The 18,539-nt window shown below is 40.1% G+C and overlaps 1 protein-coding gene across 3 annotated transcripts in view; it reads right to left on the bottom strand.

The window, feature by feature from the left end:
• The window catches only part of COX10 (cytochrome c oxidase assembly factor heme A:farnesyltransferase COX10), a 156,580-nt gene extending 142,514 nt beyond the window's left edge, over positions 1-14,066 (bottom strand). The window contains exons 1-5 of one of the 3 annotated variants that reach the window (XM_077833735.1): positions 13,962-14,044; positions 13,282-13,395; positions 12,052-12,168; positions 10,561-10,685; positions 8,510-8,834 (exon numbers count right to left, since the gene is read on the bottom strand). In XM_077833735.1, the coding sequence (XP_077689861.1) occupies positions 8,510-8,834; positions 10,561-10,644 (409 nt within the window). In that variant the 5' untranslated portion in view covers positions 10,645-10,685; positions 12,052-12,168; positions 13,282-13,395; positions 13,962-14,044. Of the gene's footprint in view, positions 1-8,509; positions 8,835-10,560; positions 10,686-12,051; positions 12,169-13,281; positions 13,396-13,961 lie in introns of all 3 variants that reach the window. The other 2 variants (XM_077833734.1, XM_077833733.1) reach the window with 2 other exon arrangements.
• Positions 14,067-18,539: the final 4,473 nt, after the last annotated feature.

Genomic DNA, 18,539 nt, shown 5'->3' with positions numbered 1-18,539 from the left:
ATAAAGACACTGCCAAGGGAGATTGTGGAAGCTCCTTCACTGGAGGTTTTCAAAAGGAGGATGGATTGATTCAGAAACCTCTGCTACCACAGCCTCCACAGTTGATTTGCCAACACCAAAGTGGTTAGCAACGGACCTGACATAGTTAGGAGTGGCCAGCTTCAAGATGGTAATAGCAACGCACTTGCGGACCGCCGTGGCCAACCTCATACATGTGTTAGGACACTGGAGGATTGGGGAAAGGTGCTCACTGAGTGTCAGAAACATTGCTTTCTTCATGGGAAAGTTCTGGAGCCACTGTTGGCCATCCCAAGTCCGCATGACAATATGGTCCCTCCCTGTCTGTTGTTCATGGCCTTGCTCTAGAAACACCAGTCTACATACGGGGCATCAGCTGCTATACAGAGAGTCACGAGCAGTATCAGCCAGGTTGAGTCTTCCAAGACTGTGGTGTCCTCCTTCTCCAACAAGTGTCTTTAGTAGGTCAGAAAATGCCACCAAAATGTTCACCAGCATCTCATGGATGCTCTTGCTCTTTCTTGACATGAGAGTGAAAGTGGAAGCCGGACAAGTTCTTCCAATGGTTACTCTTCCATATTGCTGGGTCCAGTTGCCAGGAGCGTGCAGACCCAAAAGGTGGGATGTATTGGCAGGCTGAGACTAAAGTGCTGCAGGATGGACAGTCCAGTTTTCCCCACAGTGCACCATGAACAAAGGACTAAAGCAGCTATAGATGGGGAAGGTGTTAAGACGCATGAGATAGGCTGGTTTGACTCAGGTCAGCATAGTGTAGTATGGACATATGAGCACAGGTGTGAGATCTGGGTCCAGAACTTCTAAACTTAGGTTCAATATTCCATCATGGATGCTCAAGTGCAAGCTTAGAAACACCAACCCTTAGGCTTACATTGGAGCGTAGACAAACCCTAAGAGGCAACTTGATCATGGCCTGTAAGTATCTACACAGAGAGAAGATAGAAGTTTGGAAACCACAGCCCTGAAGTATCCTGAGTACTATGGCTCTCTTACAAGTATTTTAAAAGTTGATAGCTCCCCATGACCAAATACATTCCTCCCCCCATAAACATTTTTTTTTTTTTTTTAAACACCAACTCAGGACATTGGATTAAGAGTTCAGGACACGAGAGTCTGGACTACTTTGTGACTTCATTCAACTACATACAGTTTGTTTAATTATACATTCTGACGTAATCCAGGTTTTTAAAACTATAATTTAAAAATATGGATTTTTGCCATGTTTGGAAAAACCCTAAGATTTTAGTGACATGAGTGGGCCTGTTAAAAGTTCTTCAAACTATTGTGCCTGCTTTGACAAAACTCATGTAACACAAAAGCTGAACTATGTTGGGTATGTCTGGATTCATCAAGCTGCAATGCAAAATACTGCCTCCTTTTAACTTGGATGTTTTCTGCAAGGTCATAATTGAGTTGACAGATGATATTAATTAACAAAGGAATGGTTTTCAGTGCCATGACTGCTTGTTCCCCTGTTGTAATTCTACACATCTATTTCTGCTAGAAGTAGAAGACTCTCATCAACCTGTGCTTGTTTGCATTTTGCAATTCACATGGCTATTGCATTAGATGCTTCTTGAGGTACAGTTGCTTCTTCAAGCTTTTTTTTTTTTTTTGGGCTACTGCTGCTTTAATTCTTCTGGTCTCTGAAGGAATAAAAACACTGCTCTTGTTTACGAATTCCAGGTGTTTGGGTTCTAAATGTCTCTGTAGTTACCCTAGCCTCATATTTTCATTTACCAACACTTGAACACAAATACACATCGTGGCTGTGGACTTTCTGCAGCAATCCTAAAACATGAAAATTCAGAACAGCCAAATGTTTGCTACATGTAGGCTGAGCACTCAGCAAAATCATTCCATTATCAAAATAAGATGGACTTCTCTCCCTCGGCCGCTTCCCCTATCTGCTGGTGCTGCTGGCACTGGGAGCTTCTCTTTGGCCTTCAGGGGACTTTCAGCCTAGAGAGTGCCTGATGAATGCTTCCCCCAATAGGAAGACTCTGGGCTGAAAGTCCCCTGCTGGAAGAGAGGGCAGAGAGCAGCCCCAACAGCATAAGATGCAGACCCATAGATAAGATGCAGGTGATTTTTAAGCCTAGTTTAAACAGTCTCTGAATTAGATAAAAAACCAACAGACATATCCATTACAATTTTCCCAAACACTGATGGCTCGCCTAGGAACCCTCTGTGGCTCCCCAAGCTGAATTTGGCCCAGAAACGTTAAGCAGTTTACATAAAGTTACACAGCAAAGAAGAGGCAGAGCCAGGAGCAGAACCCAGGAGCCCTTCCTTCCAGGTCTCAACTATGGTCTACCAGAGCCTCTGAACTTGAGGCTCATATGGTGAAGAGAATGAATGTCTACAGACAGAGCTGCAAAAAGGGGCAACAATGCTGGCCATTACACTAGAAGTCACTACAATCTTTGAGAAGAGAAGCCCATAGCCACTAGCAGGAAAAGATAAGCCATCAAAAACAAACACAGGAGTCAGACGACCCTTGGGATTCATTTTAGAGAAAAGAAACTAATTCAATTTTACTATTACGTGCATGTACAAATTCACCAACTGTCAATGCTGCCATAGGGTTGGGATCATAAATAGGTTTCATGATGGGGAAGGGATGTGACCATGAGATAGTCATAGTTGTGGACCACTTCTTAAGAGAGAGACTACATGAGAACTCCTGCACTAAACAACACTTACAATCTGATATAGGATAGTTAAAAGAGTACATATTTGGCACTACTGACCCACAGATTATGGCCAAAATTTTGAGCTACAGACACTCAGTCCCTCTGAAAATAAGGTCACTTATTTAGGATCCTAAAGTAAGGCACCTGGGTTTGAAAATTCTGCCCTGTCTCTCTGTATATAGTACCAGGAAATATGAATCTCAATGAAATTCATTGTTTTTCAATTGTTTTTTATTAACTTAATCAGTCAGAAAGGGATGGTGAAACAGTGGCGTTTGCATTTCTAAGAGTGATTACATTCTTTTTTTGGTATTATAAATCACACTTTCACTTCCAGACAAGAATTTAATTAAAACTTATCACAGAGAACACTTTACATGCATTTATTATAGCACAACACCAACTCATTTACAGAAGGAGAAAGGTGGAGCAGATTGGCAAACAGTCTATGTAACATTGCCATTACACTGACCTCAAAGAAATTCTAATACAGTACAGCCAGAGTGCTAATTAAAGTCTCCATTGATTTCTCCAGATTAATTTCAGTCAGTCATTTCACTGTGACTTATCAGGATCTCATTAAAAAAGGCTATAGTACATTCCCTCATTTATCCAGCTGAAATGGATATTTTTAGATGTTTGTCCAGTGTTCTGAACTCACAAAGAAAAGTTCTTGCTGTCTGCCCCATGAACAGAGTTTCAAATGCAGCATGTTACAGCAAATAGGGCTATCTTCCCATCAGAGTGGGAAGTTTATTTTCCTTTTGTTATGAAGGCAAAAGTGAATTTTATAATCTCCTCTTCATTTTCCTCCTAGAAAAGATGTACATTTCATAGAGATCACTTCAGGCAAGGGCATGAGGTCATTGACTCTATATGTTTGTTTTTTGACCCCTGTTAGCTTAGAGCTTTAGGGGCAAAATTAACTACACTTCACTACATAATGGGTGAAACTGATCCTTTCAAGATTTATTGGTTAGGCTTGGCAAGAGTCTTTCAAGAGTAATTCTCAATTGAAACTTACAATAGGATATCAAAGTAGACATGTTTTTATGTCTTACAAATATACCTAGCTTTACTAGAAATCGGAAGAGTGCATTTGTTTACAGACAATTTCAGATTAAATAAGAAACAAACTGTGCACTCATAGGAAATGAAAGATAAGAAGGAGACCTATTATGGTGTTTCAGACATAAGAATATACTCAAGGGAACTCTAATCCTATATTATTTTTACATTGTTCTTCAATTTCATTTTAATGTGATCTCTCTCTATAAACCTTGATATCTGTATTTATAGTGCTACATTCTTAGTGCCACTTTATGCTCACCTTCCACCAAAAAATAGTTGAAACAATATTATATATGTATATATATAATAAAAATAAAAGGTTCAAAACAATTCAGCTAACCAATCAATTTTCTATTTTTGTTTTGGTCACCAAATAATATGGAATTTTGTAAACATATAGACTTGCAGATTTAGCACCAGACACTATTGGGGGGGGAAGGGGAGAGGAGGAGAAAAGGTAAAAAGAATGGATTTCTACTTTAATTTGGGGAACAATCTGCTTGTCTTACTACAAATATTAATATAGCCCTAAGGAAAACTAGTTTTCTTTACAGCTTATCTATCAGAAGAAATCCCCCCCCGCCTAAATTCTCACACTTCATTCATTGGAATGCTAAAGGTAACAGTAACATTAATGCTGCAGGACTGACCAATGTGTTTTCTTTGTAATCCTAGATTTATTTGGAGTAGGCATAAGTAGGTTTTATTGCAAATTACAACTTGCACATTAAAAGAAAAAACATGCCTTAGGAGCTTGGCTATTTTGGAACAGTAATTTGAACCAAATGTTATCATTTAATGCAGAAATTAAAATACAATATTACGAACTAGAGCAGATTAGGTTAATACTACATTTTATAACTGAACATTTGTAAAACACTTGTGGGGGAGGGGGGATAAACTAAAGTAGCAGTTTATTTGTTTCTCTTCCTTGTAGCAGAAAAATAATTTGCTAAAAAGATACGGTTATTATGCTGTGTGTCTTTGATAAGACAATGGTAAGTGTTTTAAGAATCACAGAGATGAGAACTATTTTCTGACAGACATTACACAAAATATATGTAGGATCAACAAAATCTAAACATTGCCAACTGATTTATCTTTGATAAAGCTCCTAAATTCTTGCCTTAATGCAGTTAAGACCAAATTCTGCTCTCAGATACAACTGGAACTTCATAAAAACAAACTCCATTGAAGCAAATGGACTTTTCCACTAGTGTACTTGTGAGCAAAATTTTAGCCTACTTACAGAGCCAGGGACAGAACCAAGGTCTCCCAATTCCCAGTCCAATGCCCAACATGCAAAGGACCAACCCAGTGCAACAAAGTTCTGAAGTGCCAAATAAGTTTTACAAAATTCTATTTCAGACATTCATTTAAGAAAGAGACAGGGTGAGCAAGATGGACATCAGAGTAGGTGCATTTTGCAGACTAGACTAGATTAAGTCTTTGAGACATGACAGATAACTTTCTACAGTGCCTAGAACGCATTTTGAAAGATACCTCAATAATCAGCTCAGTGTGTGACTCTGCCCAGGAGAGTACTTCTCAGACATATGCACTGATATGTTTGTAAAGAGACCGATGAAAATTTTAGCTGCAGATCAGACCTATACTAAGTTTAAAGCATATGAGGAAGGCAAATTAGTTTGAAGTATGTGGGTATTGACGTGCCTCTCTTTAAGACTCTAAAGGAGACTGTATTATGTGTATTGTGGTAGCTCCATGAAGGACCTGTCAAGAATCAAGGCCTCATTCTGCTAGGCATAGTACAGATCTGCAGTCAAGAACACAGTCTAAGCCCCAAGGATCTTACAGTCTAGATTGAAGAATTACTGGTGAATTTCACATATTTCACATGTGTGGGGGGGTGGAGGGTGAGAAAACCTGGATTTGTGCTGGAAACGGCCCAACTTGATGATCACTTTAGATAAGCTATTACCAGCAGGACAGTGGGGTGGGAGGAGGTATTGTTTCATATTCTCTGTGTGTATATAAAGTCTGCTGCAGTTTCCACGGTATGCATCCGATGAAGTGAGATGTAGCTCACGAAAGCTCATGCTCAAATAAATTGGTTAGTCTCTAAGGTGCCACAAGTACTCCTTTTCTTTTTGCGAATACAGACTAACACGGCTGTTACTCTGAAACTTCACATATCACTGTTATTCACATATCCATTTTGCAGGTATTTGTTAAATTTCATTATAAACATTTGGCCTGTCTTCCCCACCAAAAGAACAATGTGTTTAGGCATCCTTTTGCCAGTACACCAGCCACTTTCACAATTAGAACTTGTTCCCGTGTAACACAATAGTGAGCTAATAGTGCATCTCACACTGTACCTTTAATTGGGGTGGCGGGGAAGGGGAAGGAACACCACTAAAAATGAAAATTAAAAATTGAATGTTTGTTCATGTTCTTGCCTAATATGTTTGTAACTACTATGCATGTTAATTTCCATCTGTAATCACGGAGTTACTATTCATTAAATATAACCTTGAGGTAAAATTTAAAAAGATGAAATTCAGCTAGTGCTGCGCTTGTGTTACACATTATATGGGTTTTCTCTTATTACCCCGCCTTCATGTCTTTTTCTCCTTTCAGTTACTTATGAATTGGGGGACAAAACTAAAAACAATGCCATCTGCAACTTTCTTTTGTAGCTCAGAAAAAGCAGGAGATGGATGCATTAGCTTTGCAGAGTGCCAGGATGGTAAAATGCAGCTGTTCAGACATCAGCCAACAGAGAATGAGCAACAAAAGGAAAGAGGAAATCTAAATCAAAAAAAGTGGATTACACTACAAATAATTAAAAGCTCCCTCCCCGATCATTTTTCATGGCAAAAACTATATATATATATATATATATATATATATATAGAAATATGAATCTTTTACAATTGTGAAGGCATAGTTCCTAATGACAGTGGCATCAAGGCTAAAGTTCACATGAAACAGGAGGGTAGAGTAATAGCTAAACTCATTTCCTTTCAAAGGTGATTTGCAGTTCTTAATACAAACACTCTTTACTTCAGCAGTAGGGAAAATCAGGCATGGGGAAGGTCCCTTTTAGTATAATGCAAAATTTGTTTTTTGTTATTTTATACTCCAAAAAGTAGAAATAGAAACTTTGCAAAAAAAGTATGCAAGATATTAAACTAATCAGAACTTCATAGATTAGTTCCACAGAGGCACTATGTCATCTGTAATATGAAAACAGACCTGGAATAAATTTACATTCTCAAGAATCAGAGAACAGCCTGATCAACAGCCTTGACCCAGCTCTCTTCAGTTTAGAAAATACATGAAAGCACCAGTCACAATAGGTCTCTGCATAGATCATAACACCCTACTTCACCCCTTTATTTATTTATTTTTATATGATGTCATTTAGTCTTGCCATTTTAATATCCTGATATTTGTTTCTGGATCTATTTCAGAGTTTTAACTGCCTTCAATTTCAATTACTAGTGTAGGGCCCCAAGCTTCTCAAGAGATGCCACTTAAAATAATCTCACTGAAGAGATAGCAGGAAACTTAGCTATCCTTACAGAGTTTAAAGATCCATGCACGGAAGGCATTACAGAAGCTCAAACTATTACTACTAATGAGCAGCAAGAAAATAAAGCAACCACTGTAGTGAAAGGGGCAGCATAACTGAGGGCTACAAATAGGCTGTGTAGTCATTTAATATTTGTAAAGAACTCTTAGATCCTTGTGAGGCATTAGCCAAATCGCTTCACTCTGAACATTTGTTTCCTCCTTTATAAAACACTTTGATCTACGTCTGAAAAGTGTTTTATAAATGCTATACATTACTATTAAAATAATAAAATATTGCTACTCAAATGTGTCCAAGATAACAAAAATGATACATAACGATAACAGATATTTAACAAGCTGTTTCCTTTGCTGGTTTGGAGAACGAAGAGTAGAGTTTCACTGACTTTTGAAATAACATTTTATTTTAGGAAACTAAGTTGATGTCACTTAAAAACTTTTGCCAGATAAGTTATGGAATGTATCCACATTACTACCTCAATGCTTTTAACATGAGATTGACAAGAACAACTGCTAAACTTAAAGACAAGGAGACCAGATAGCATAACACTGATAAGACATGAAGAGATAGGGCTTTCTTTTAAATATTTAATACAACCATTGTAAAATTCCACCATAGCCTAACAAGTGTTTCCCCTAAAATACAGAATGGTTCATATCAGTATGAGATAAAAAACTGAAATAGCTCATACAGAAAATATTGATTACAAAAAGATACCATCACTATAATTTATTTTGCCTTCTTCTGGTGATAGATTTAAGTTTAAGTTAAACTTGCTGTCCAGAGACCACAAGCAAGTGCTCAATGGACTACTAGCAGTTTGTAGACCACAGTTTGAGAATTTCCATTCCAACTGTATCTCAAGCTGTGGTCTGAGAACTGCTAGTAGTCCACAGAACACTTGCTTGTGGTCTATGGACAGCTAGTTCATCACATGGTGCTGGCTCCTTATTTCAAGCAGCAAAATTTGATTAAAAAGGAACTAAAAATGACATAGGTACATTGCAGTGATCTGTGGGATAATGATTGGGAAGGAAGGTGTCCATGAGACCAATCTCTGTTTAAAATGTGGACCACACTATTAACAAGATTGAGAACCCTGAATCAGAGAACCTGCATGATACTGAAAAGTTACCAATAGTACCTGTAAGTTTGATTTTGGACAAACGTGCCAAAATTCCTGGTAAATCATCCAGTTGTAGCTTCATTTCTTTCCATTGTTTTTCTTCTTTGGATTCTGCTCCTACAGCTGTTGCCAAGTCTTCTACAACTGCAGCTGAATTCACTTCTTTGAACTCATTTCTGTTCGAAGTCTCAGACAAAGGTGGGTGGAGAGGTGAAACTGGTCTGATCTCACGTATAACTGTTTTTTCTTGACCCAAATGTTTTTTCTGAAGGAAAGGAGGTGCAACTGGATCTGACTTTGGTTTTGCTTGCTGACTGAGGTCTTTGTTGTACTGTGTTACATACTAAATAGAAAAATATAGACTAATCTGAGATATTTTTAACAGGAGAGTTAAAAAGCTTTTCCTATCAATAGCTTGCTAATGACAATAGAAATAAATAGTACTATTGCATTTTACTGCTATATTTCTTTTATGATTAAAGAAGAGAATTTCATGGTGCTGATATTGCTCAGTTAGCCTGCAGTTCAAGCGCTCACTTCATTCACAGAAGGGTGTCTGCAATTGCACAATATACAACAAAAGCAGCTTCCAATTCATTGCTGCACAAACAACATTAGTTTAAATTCAGGGAATTACTTCAGGCCTAAATAAATTTTCCCTTGCAGTTTCAACTGGAAATATTCTTTACTACTTCTTGTTCTAATCTGTTGGGTACTGTTGTTTGTTCTACAAACATTTGCTCCACTTTAAAGCACGTTGTGGACACGTATCGTATGGACACGTGTGTATATAATCTGATGTGCAATTAATCTCCAATTATTAGAAGTGGTAGGTGTCCTATGGTCTTTGTAAGATACAGTCAACTGGTTCAATAGTCAGAGAAAGATCTCTAAAAGATAATCCCTTACCCACTAGAAATTATCTCCCTCAATTTAGTTTTCCATCATCAATTCCTAATTTCAGTTTAGTTTACTTAAACCTGCCAATTTTAGAGAATATTTGAAAGGAAAAGTATAGAAAGACAAAGACTAGAAGGGTGTTACTGCACATGATGCTTCATTTTTCCAACTGACAACAAAGAGGCTGAGCTGCAATTAAGTTTTCTATTGTGTTTTTTGCTGTATTTACAGCTCTTCTAGAAAGTGTCACGTAAACAAAAAAAACACTTAGTTTTTCCAACCCCCCAACTTTCTTGTCTAAAATGTTCTATTTCAAATATACCAAGCCAAATATACAAACAAGGTGTAGGTTTCAACAATCTGTGGTGCAATACTTGTACAACTGAGTAATAGAGATTACTAAAGGGGCTTTCTGGGGTTGGTAGGGAGCTTTTCACCTCTGAATGACTAACCTGAATGCAGGCCAAGTCACTAGCAATAAAAAGTCTGACAGTTTGGTGACCCACATGTGGAATGAGTTATGATCTCACTCTGGTCCCTATTAGACAGATGTCCAAAAATACCACCAACATTGGAAGTATCTGGTCCTTTCATGGCAATCACAGCAGACACACCACATAATAGACATAAAAACTGAACTATCATCCAAGCACTAGAGATGTTCCTTGCAAGTCAGGGTTGCAGCACATGAAAAGGGACAGTGAGGAGAATTTTGCACCACTACTATGCATTATGCATCTGTTCTGTGAAGAGGAAAGGGATTTCCTTGAGCTGTCAGTGACAGTTATAGCTTTGTGATATGAACAGCTAATGCAGTGCCTATTTACATACTACAGAAAAAAATAACCTATTACTTTAATCTATTCAGGACTTCTCTCAATGAATTAGGACATAAATTAAAAATTCTGCTTTTCCTTTTGCACATTCACTCTATTCCAAATATAAACATTTAAGAAACAAGCCTGACTTTATACTTTGCCCTCAAAAACTTTGGCAGAATTAAATCAATACATTTAAGTTTCAGAATAAATCTTTTAAAAAGAAACACACTACTCCAGAAAACGAGTGCCATATACCACTTGTAATTGGTAAACATTTTAAATTTCCTACGTAGCATAAGGCAAAACAGAAAAATAGTCAACGTGGAATAAGACACTCTCTTGACTTACCATTCGTTTGAGGAAGTTAAGGTGTTGAAATGTAATCCATCTTTTATTGGCTACTCCACAACAATGCATAAACTTGCATGGCATTTGCCGTACTGCTGGTTTCGGAAGGTGCCAGACAAATAATCCTACACAGAAAACAGAGAATGTTTGGATCTCGTTTCTTCACAGTAAGGATTAGAAACAAACCCATTTGCAATGCTTACTGTCCTCAGCACCACACAGCATTCTTTAGGAGGGCTACGCACAGGTCCTACTGAGCTTGTAGAAATGGTGAGGGAGCCTACACTAAGCTTGCAGACTAGATAGAGGAGCTGAGTATTTTACTTTCCAGCCCCTCACCGAGTTAGTCTTATAACTTTTTCCCCTATTCCCACCTCCATATGCTATAAATGTATTTACTGAGACACACATAAGCAACAAGCTGGAACATTTGCTTAGAGCAAGTACTTCACATAAAAATAGCACTAGAGTTAAACAGTCACATTAACAGGAATTTTATGCCAGCCCTAGTGCATATCTTTACAACTGATCTTAAAAACCTGAGCTAGTCAAGTGTGTCATCTAAAACCACCATAAAAGGAGAATTCAGTTTTAACAATGTTTATGAATCTGGTGTGTGTGTTTTACATATCCAAAACTACACACAACAAGTCTATGGACCAATTACTAGAATTGTAGGTTCTGGGGAATATACCACCTCATGATTTCGTTAACAGGAATTCATCATATTGTCGTGCAAGTTACTGAGAAAAGAACTACATAATCATTTTTATTACTTCCCATTGACTTTCTATACATAATGAGGATGCTTTCTTAAAGGAACACTCAAGTAAGTAGTTTCTAGGTTTTCATGGCAAAAAAAAAAATGTTATATAAGTGTTATTCAAAAATGTCAGAAATAGCTTGTTTGTTCTTCTGGCCAAGGAGAAAGACTGATAGTTGGAGGATTTAAATACTTATTTGCAATTTTTAAGCCAAATACCACAACAGCATGTCACTGCATGAGAGCAAGAAAGAGAAAGGGATGGAGATAGGTGTACTTTATTTGAATTTTCATCAAGAATGTTCTGTTGCACCACTACTTTAACCACTGCACATGGCAATTCAGTTGACAAAGCCTTGTTTGTTTTAACTAAATTCACACCTTTTCCAGACTATGCCTCATTAGTGAATATCTTTGCCATATCAATAATTTCTGAGTGAAGGAATCAACATCAAGGCCATAAATCCATAATAAGAGTACAACTACTTGCTAAATAATGTTTCTGTATAATGTGTTGCTAAAACTGTCCATTGTACCCCCACTAATATTGGCAAGGATTTTTTTTTCCTTTTGCCTCAGACTATGTCTACACTACCACGGTAAGTCAACCTAAGCTACGCTACTCCAGCTATGTGAATAATGTAGCTGGAGTCGACATAGCTTAGGTCGACTTACCATGGGGTCCACACTACACTGGGTCGATGGGAGACACTCTCCTGTCGACTTACCTTACTCTTCTCGTTTGGGGTAGAGTAGCGGTGTCGACTGGAGAGCGATCTGCAGTCGATTTGGCAGGCTTTCACTAGACCCGCTAAATTAACCCCGGTGCATCAATCCCCAGAACGCTGAGAGGCGGGGGAGAGGGGTTGGGCGGGGGGAGAGAGAGAGAAGAGTGTAGACATAGCCTCAGAATCTTTTTAATAAAACTACATGTATATCACTAAATAAGCTATAGTTATTTTAGGAGATTGAGGTGGTAAAGTTAATCTATAGCAGCAGTTCTCAAACTGGGTCAGGACCCCAAAGTGGGTTGGGACCCCATTTTAGTGGGGTCACCAGGGCTGTCTTAGACTTGCTGGGGACCAGGGCCAGACAAGAAGCTCAAGCCCCACCGCCCAGGGCCGAAACTGAAACCTGAGGGCTTCAGCCCTGGGCAGCAAGGCTCAGGTTAAAGGCTCCCTGCCTGGGACTGAAGCCCTTGGCCTTCAGCTTTGGCCTCCTCGCCCAGGATGGTGGGGCTCAGGCTTTAGCTTTGGACCCCCACCTGGGGCAGTTGAGCTTGGGCAGGCTCAGACTTTGGTCCCCTCTCCTGGGGTCATGTAGTAACTTTTGTTGTCAGAAGGGCGTTGCAGTGCAATAAAGTTTGAGAACCCTGATCTACAGCACAATCTATAGGCAAACACTGTTCTCAGAGAAAGAAGTCTCTGTTTATGTATTCGCTATTATTTGTACTCCAGTAATACTCAAAATCCTCAGTCAGGACTGACATCCCAGTGTACTTGTCCTATATAGACAGAATCCCGGTCCCAAAATATTTATAATCCAAAACCCTGATCCTGCAAACACTTACCTAACTGAATAACTTTACACAGGTGAGCAGTCTCAATGGGACTCACCTGCATAAAATTAAACACATATGTATTTGCAGGATCAAGATGTAAAAGACAAAATGATAAACAGAAGGGGAAAAGGATAAAACATACAAGTAGTTACTGTGTAATAAGCATATGATGTTATTCAGGGTTTCATTATTGTTTTGGTTTTTTAAAAACAAACAAATCAGCTTTGCCCAACTGTCCTCAGTCAGCCCAATATTTCCTGTAAATGTAAAAGCAGATCTCAAGGAAGGATTTAGAAAAAGAGAACACAATGTCTTTTCAGGTCAATATGAAAGTGACAGGATTCTTGACAATCCTGCTGTTGCTTACAGATTTGCTAATAGCAGCAGTGAAACTTACTAATGTCAGGCTGCAGCTAAAGGCAGCAATGGGATCAGAGGAGGAGTTGTCTGTCTGCAGACTCAGCCAAAGGAATCCATCTCCAATCACATCTAGAAGATTTTCTCTGCCACTCTGAGAATTGTATTTATTTAGCGAAAGATCAGACTCTACAGGAATTCATGGCCCAGACCCCCCTGTTCAACGGGGACAGACGTTCATTAAGGGTGGGAAGTTCCGAGTCCTGCTGTAGGAGAACTAGAGAAAGTCCTTGCACCCAGTACAGACAGCACCAATATGACACACACACACCCGGCTCCAGGCCCCACCCCTCCCAGAAGCTGCTCTAATCCACTGCCCTCAAGCTACTTCCCTGGCCGGGGCATCCTCCCGTCCCAGGGCTCCCAAACGCAGCCCCAGGGACATGCACCATAGGGGGAAAAGGGAGACGCTTGAGGGGTGATGGGTCCCTCGGACCCCGGCAATGGGGGTGGGGGAGTTGTCTCCTCAGACGGGGGCAGCCGTCGCCCCCCTGACAAAAGGTCGGGCAGCTACGAGCCCCCCGTGGGCGCAGGGCTCCGGCGACCCTTCCACACCCCCCGCAAACCTCTCCCGGCTCGCTCCCTGGCCCGCCCGCAGCCCCCGCCCTGGGTGAAGAGTGCGGAACGGCGCAGGGTAGCGGTGCTGCCCCCGGTCGGTACCTGTGAGAGCCCGGGGTGGGCCGCAGCGCCAGGCCGCGCTCATAGCCCGCCGCGGCTCCTCCCGCTTCCTTCTCCCTTCACCGCCTGGGCGCCGCCATCTTGACCGGTTCGACCGCCAAACTGCTTCCGGGTCAGCCCTTCCGGGGCGGGGGATATGGGTCACTAGGGGAGGGGACGGCTGCAGGCCGGTGTGGAGCGGCTGGGCCGCAGGTAGCCTAACCCGTGTGGGATGGCGGGGCGCCCCGGCAAGGACAGGGATGGGCACTTGGTACCCAAGGTCGGGAAATGGGGATGCTGGCCGAGTGGGCGCTGGCATCCTGTCCGTCAGGGCAGGGGCACTCTGGCGTGGGCGATTACGTCCAGACACATAATTCACATGAGAAATTCGCTCCGATTTAATTTGAACCTGTTTTTAAATCAGTTTAGTTCAAACAAATCCTCTTCAGTTGAAGAGTATCTTTTTCAGTTTAGTTAATACCAATTCTTCACTAACACTGAAATAAGCTTGGTTTAAAACCAAGTAAGTGTGTTCACACAGCCTTTTTACAGCAGTTTAAATAAGAGTTTAAAGATATGCCTTTAGTTAAACCGGCGCAATGTTCTCATGTAGACTAGAGAGTTCTCTTCCTCATCTGCCAGTGGGGGGAGAATAGAAAAAGATTCGTGTCTTAGTTACATTTGAAGTTGGTCGTAAAATAGGAGACCTGTCTAAATGGCAGTGAATAGAGTGAAATCATACAAAAAGGGAACGACAGCGATGAGAAGCATGTGGGGCAGATAAAAGGAGACTCAACTTGGGAAAATGCAAGGATGTGGAGAAAAGTTATCCAAAACATAGGGACTGTCTACTACTCTGTGTTTGTACAGTGCTTAGCACAGTGGGGCCCAGTTTTTGGTGGGTCCCTAGGCACTTCCGCAATAATGATGGTTAATAAAATCTTCATGGGGAAAGGGGGACTTGGAAAGCAGTATAGCTGAAAGGCCGAAGGCAACGGAAAATTAAATATAGTAATTATAATAAACATGGGTATGGTAACAAATAAAATATGTTTTATAAGACACACACATACACGTGTGTAACATAATAAAAACCCAACAAAATATCCAGGATTGCTGCTACTATGTTCAGTTTTGACCTGATGTCTATAAGTGAAATGGATGTAACTGCTGAACACTAGCATATTTGTTAAGAGAATAGATGGGATGATAATACATCATTTTATATAACATTAATGATAAATGCATTTCATTCTTGCCTTCCTGCACTTGCTGAGTTCCTTTGAACAGCCAGCGCAGATGTTCCCAGCTCCCCTGCTCCTGAAAAAGAGACAACTGATGAACAGATACCATACACAACTAAAGTGCAGATCTCTATATCCTTGGCTGCACCCCATACTGTGCATCCTAGCAAAAGTCAAGCGGCTCCAAACCCCAGTGTTTTTCAGGGGATATTGGACTCCATTTTGTACACATTGGTTCAATATATATATCTATTTTATGAGAGAATTGTCTAACAGTTCATACAAAATGAGTGCCAGGTCACCTTTCCAGCAAGCTTTGGCTTTGTATCCACCTATCACTGCTGAAGGCAAGAATTACTTTAGTGCATTATATAGTTTCCTGGGGTGGTGGTTTGTGTGATGGGTTCCCTCCCTGGGGTGCCACCTGAAACTGGGGTACCACCGAGCCCCCTGACCCAGCAGCCTGGGCTTTCTCTCACACTGTACTGCTGTGAGAAGTTGCAAAGCCCACCAGCCTGCAGTTTCACCACCATTCACACTGGTAGGGACACACCCAGCTGCAGTTACATGCAGGCTCTCTAATCACCAGCTTCCCAGCCTGGGACCCCAGAGCAGTACTGTCTGCCCTGGTCAAATCTGGCCAGTATATGGGTTTAATACCCAGACTGCCTATCCCTCAATGTGAAGAGAACAATGCACACTTGTGCTAATCAAGCAGAGATTTTCCCCAAGCACTCCAGTCAAAGATTACTGCTTTAGATTAAAACAAAAACTATTAAAATCTATTTTTTATAGTTAATAAGTGACTATGAATGATAGCAAACAGATCAAAGCAGATTACGTAGCAAATAAACAAAATATACTAGATAGATTGGATATGAATAGCAGATTCTAACCCTAAGAGATGATACAAACTGGCTGCACTTGCTTTTCCATTTGGACTCCCCAGGTGTTTCATACACAGGCTGCACTTGCTTTACACTTGCTTTACAGCTTGGAGTCCCCAGGTGTTTCATACACAGTCTATAAATCCCTTTAGCCTGGGTCCAGCACTTCCCCCAGTTCAGTCTTTGTTCCTCAGGTGTTTCTAGGAGTCTTCTTGTATGGGGAGTAAAGAACCACAGATGATGTCACTCCCTGCCTTATATAGCTTTTGCATATGGCAGGAGCCCTTTGTTCCCAAAGCTTGGTTCCCAGACCAGTCTGTGGAAAAATACTGACATCCCAGGATGGAGTCCAGCAGCATGTGGCCTGGTAACATGTCCTTATAGAGTCATACCATCACTCTAAGGAATGCTCACCAGGTGAGAGATAAGCTTCTAAGGCCTATTGTTCTTTCTAATGGCCCATTACCCTGCATAGGCCCTTTACAACCAGCTATTTAGACTGAAAGCATCTTGTCTAGTGGGCATTACCCAGGTGTAACTACATTTGAAGTACAGATACATAGTATTTATAACTTCAGCTACAAAATGATTCATGCATATAAATAGGATAATCATATTCAGCAAATCATAACCTTTTCAATGACATCTCACATGACCCATCTTGCATAAAATGCATCATAATTATGCTAACTATATAATATCACTATGAAGAATATCATGTGCAGTGTCATAGTGTGATTAGTAGTTGAATCACAAAGTTCGTTGGTGTAAAAGCTGCATTACAAACAGCCCACAAGGTGCTGGGCTGTTTGTAATGAGTAAGAGTTCTGGGCGGGATCTCAAGCTTATTTCTCATGAAGAGGCCTCTAAAGTCATACAACCTTCCCTGCTCACAGCATTACCAGTGAACTGCTTGCCTCCTTTATCACTGTATTTTCCTTGGCCATATCCCTAGAGTCATTATCAGTAAATACTGCAGGTTTACACTCCGTCTATAGTCATGAGGTAAGAGAGTGCCCTGGAATTTGAAGAGGTGACCACATTGTGTTCCCTAAAGCAATTGAGCAATGCATGTTCAAAAGCATCTTTTGCTTGTGGGGAGCCAACCGATGAGTTTAGTCAGGGAGCTGTGAGACCGGTGGGAGCTTCTACATTTACACTGGCTCAAGAGTTTAGAATTGGATACTAAGCTGGTAGTGCTCTGACTTCCTGGTAGAGGACAAAAAGGAAGAAGCTGGAAACTCTGAATAACCCTTTTTCCAGCCTGGAGTCTGTTGGTTATTCTCACATTCCTGAAATCATAGAAGAGACTGAAGTGTTGAAATGAGTCTCTGTTAAGAGGCAGTAGGAAAGACTTTTTACAGTCATAGGATAGATAAGGAAGAGTAATAATTTTTCAGACTAATGAAAGTTCTTTAGTATAATTCTCCTATGTATATATAAAGTATTTTTTCTTATGTTTGATTGTGCATATACATTAAAACTTTGGTTGGTAAATCCGTTATCTGTAGATAATTAACCCTTTGTTTTTGTTAGCCTGATGAATGATCTTGTTTTTAATCATATTTTCTTTCACTTTGTGTTGTATAATAATCTAAGATAATAGTTCTCAAACAATTTCATATCTGAAAGCCATGGGTAAAATTTTCAAAATCAAAGTCATTTAGGAGCCTATGTACCTTTCCCAAAATTACTTAGACACTGAGGACCCTAAGACTTATTGAAAGTCAGTGGGACTTACATGCCTAATCATTTATGAAAATAAGACAGGCTCTTAAATCACTTAGGCACCTTTGACAATTTTACCTCCAGGAACCTATGTTCATGGGATTTAGGCTCCTAAATGCCTAAGTAACTTTTAAAAATAGAACTTGGGTGCCTAAGTCACTTGGGTGATTTTTAAAATGTTACTCAGCATCTTAAAATACAGCTCTTCCTATGGACCATTTCCTTCCTATTGCTGGCCTACACTATTGTTCTTGGTTACACAAAAAAGTCATGTCAGGGCATTATTCAGGAGATAAGATGGAAACAAACTCACTTTAATGCAGTGAATATACCCCCAGTTTGTAACATTTATTTCCATACTGTTTAATTTCTCTCTCTTACGGGTAGGACTTTATAATTTTTAGGAATGAATCTTCTTACCATGTGACCCCACTGTTCTACTTACTCCATGTCACTTTGCAGTTTGGGTCTGTCTCTCTGTGTGTTTGCAACTCTCTGTTCTTCGAGTCTTCCACAAATTTATCACAGTTACATTTTCATAAAAGAAACACCCAGAAAAGAAATACATGAAACAGCCAAACAGGGTGTAGAGAGATGGTTGGTTTTAGTTCAGTTGATCAAAAAAAAAAAAAAAAAAAAAAAAGTCTGGTCTGGGATATGGAGGATAAGGCAGACTTTGAGGTAGTCAGATCTCAATCCATTAAGTGCCTTGTAGATCAGGT

Source organism: Eretmochelys imbricata, chromosome 14, assembly GCF_965152235.1.
Source record: "Eretmochelys imbricata isolate rEreImb1 chromosome 14, rEreImb1.hap1, whole genome shotgun sequence".
In the NCBI taxonomy this organism is placed as follows: Eukaryota; Metazoa; Chordata; order Testudines; family Cheloniidae; genus Eretmochelys; species Eretmochelys imbricata.
This window is presented reverse-complemented; position numbering and strand designations above follow the sequence as displayed.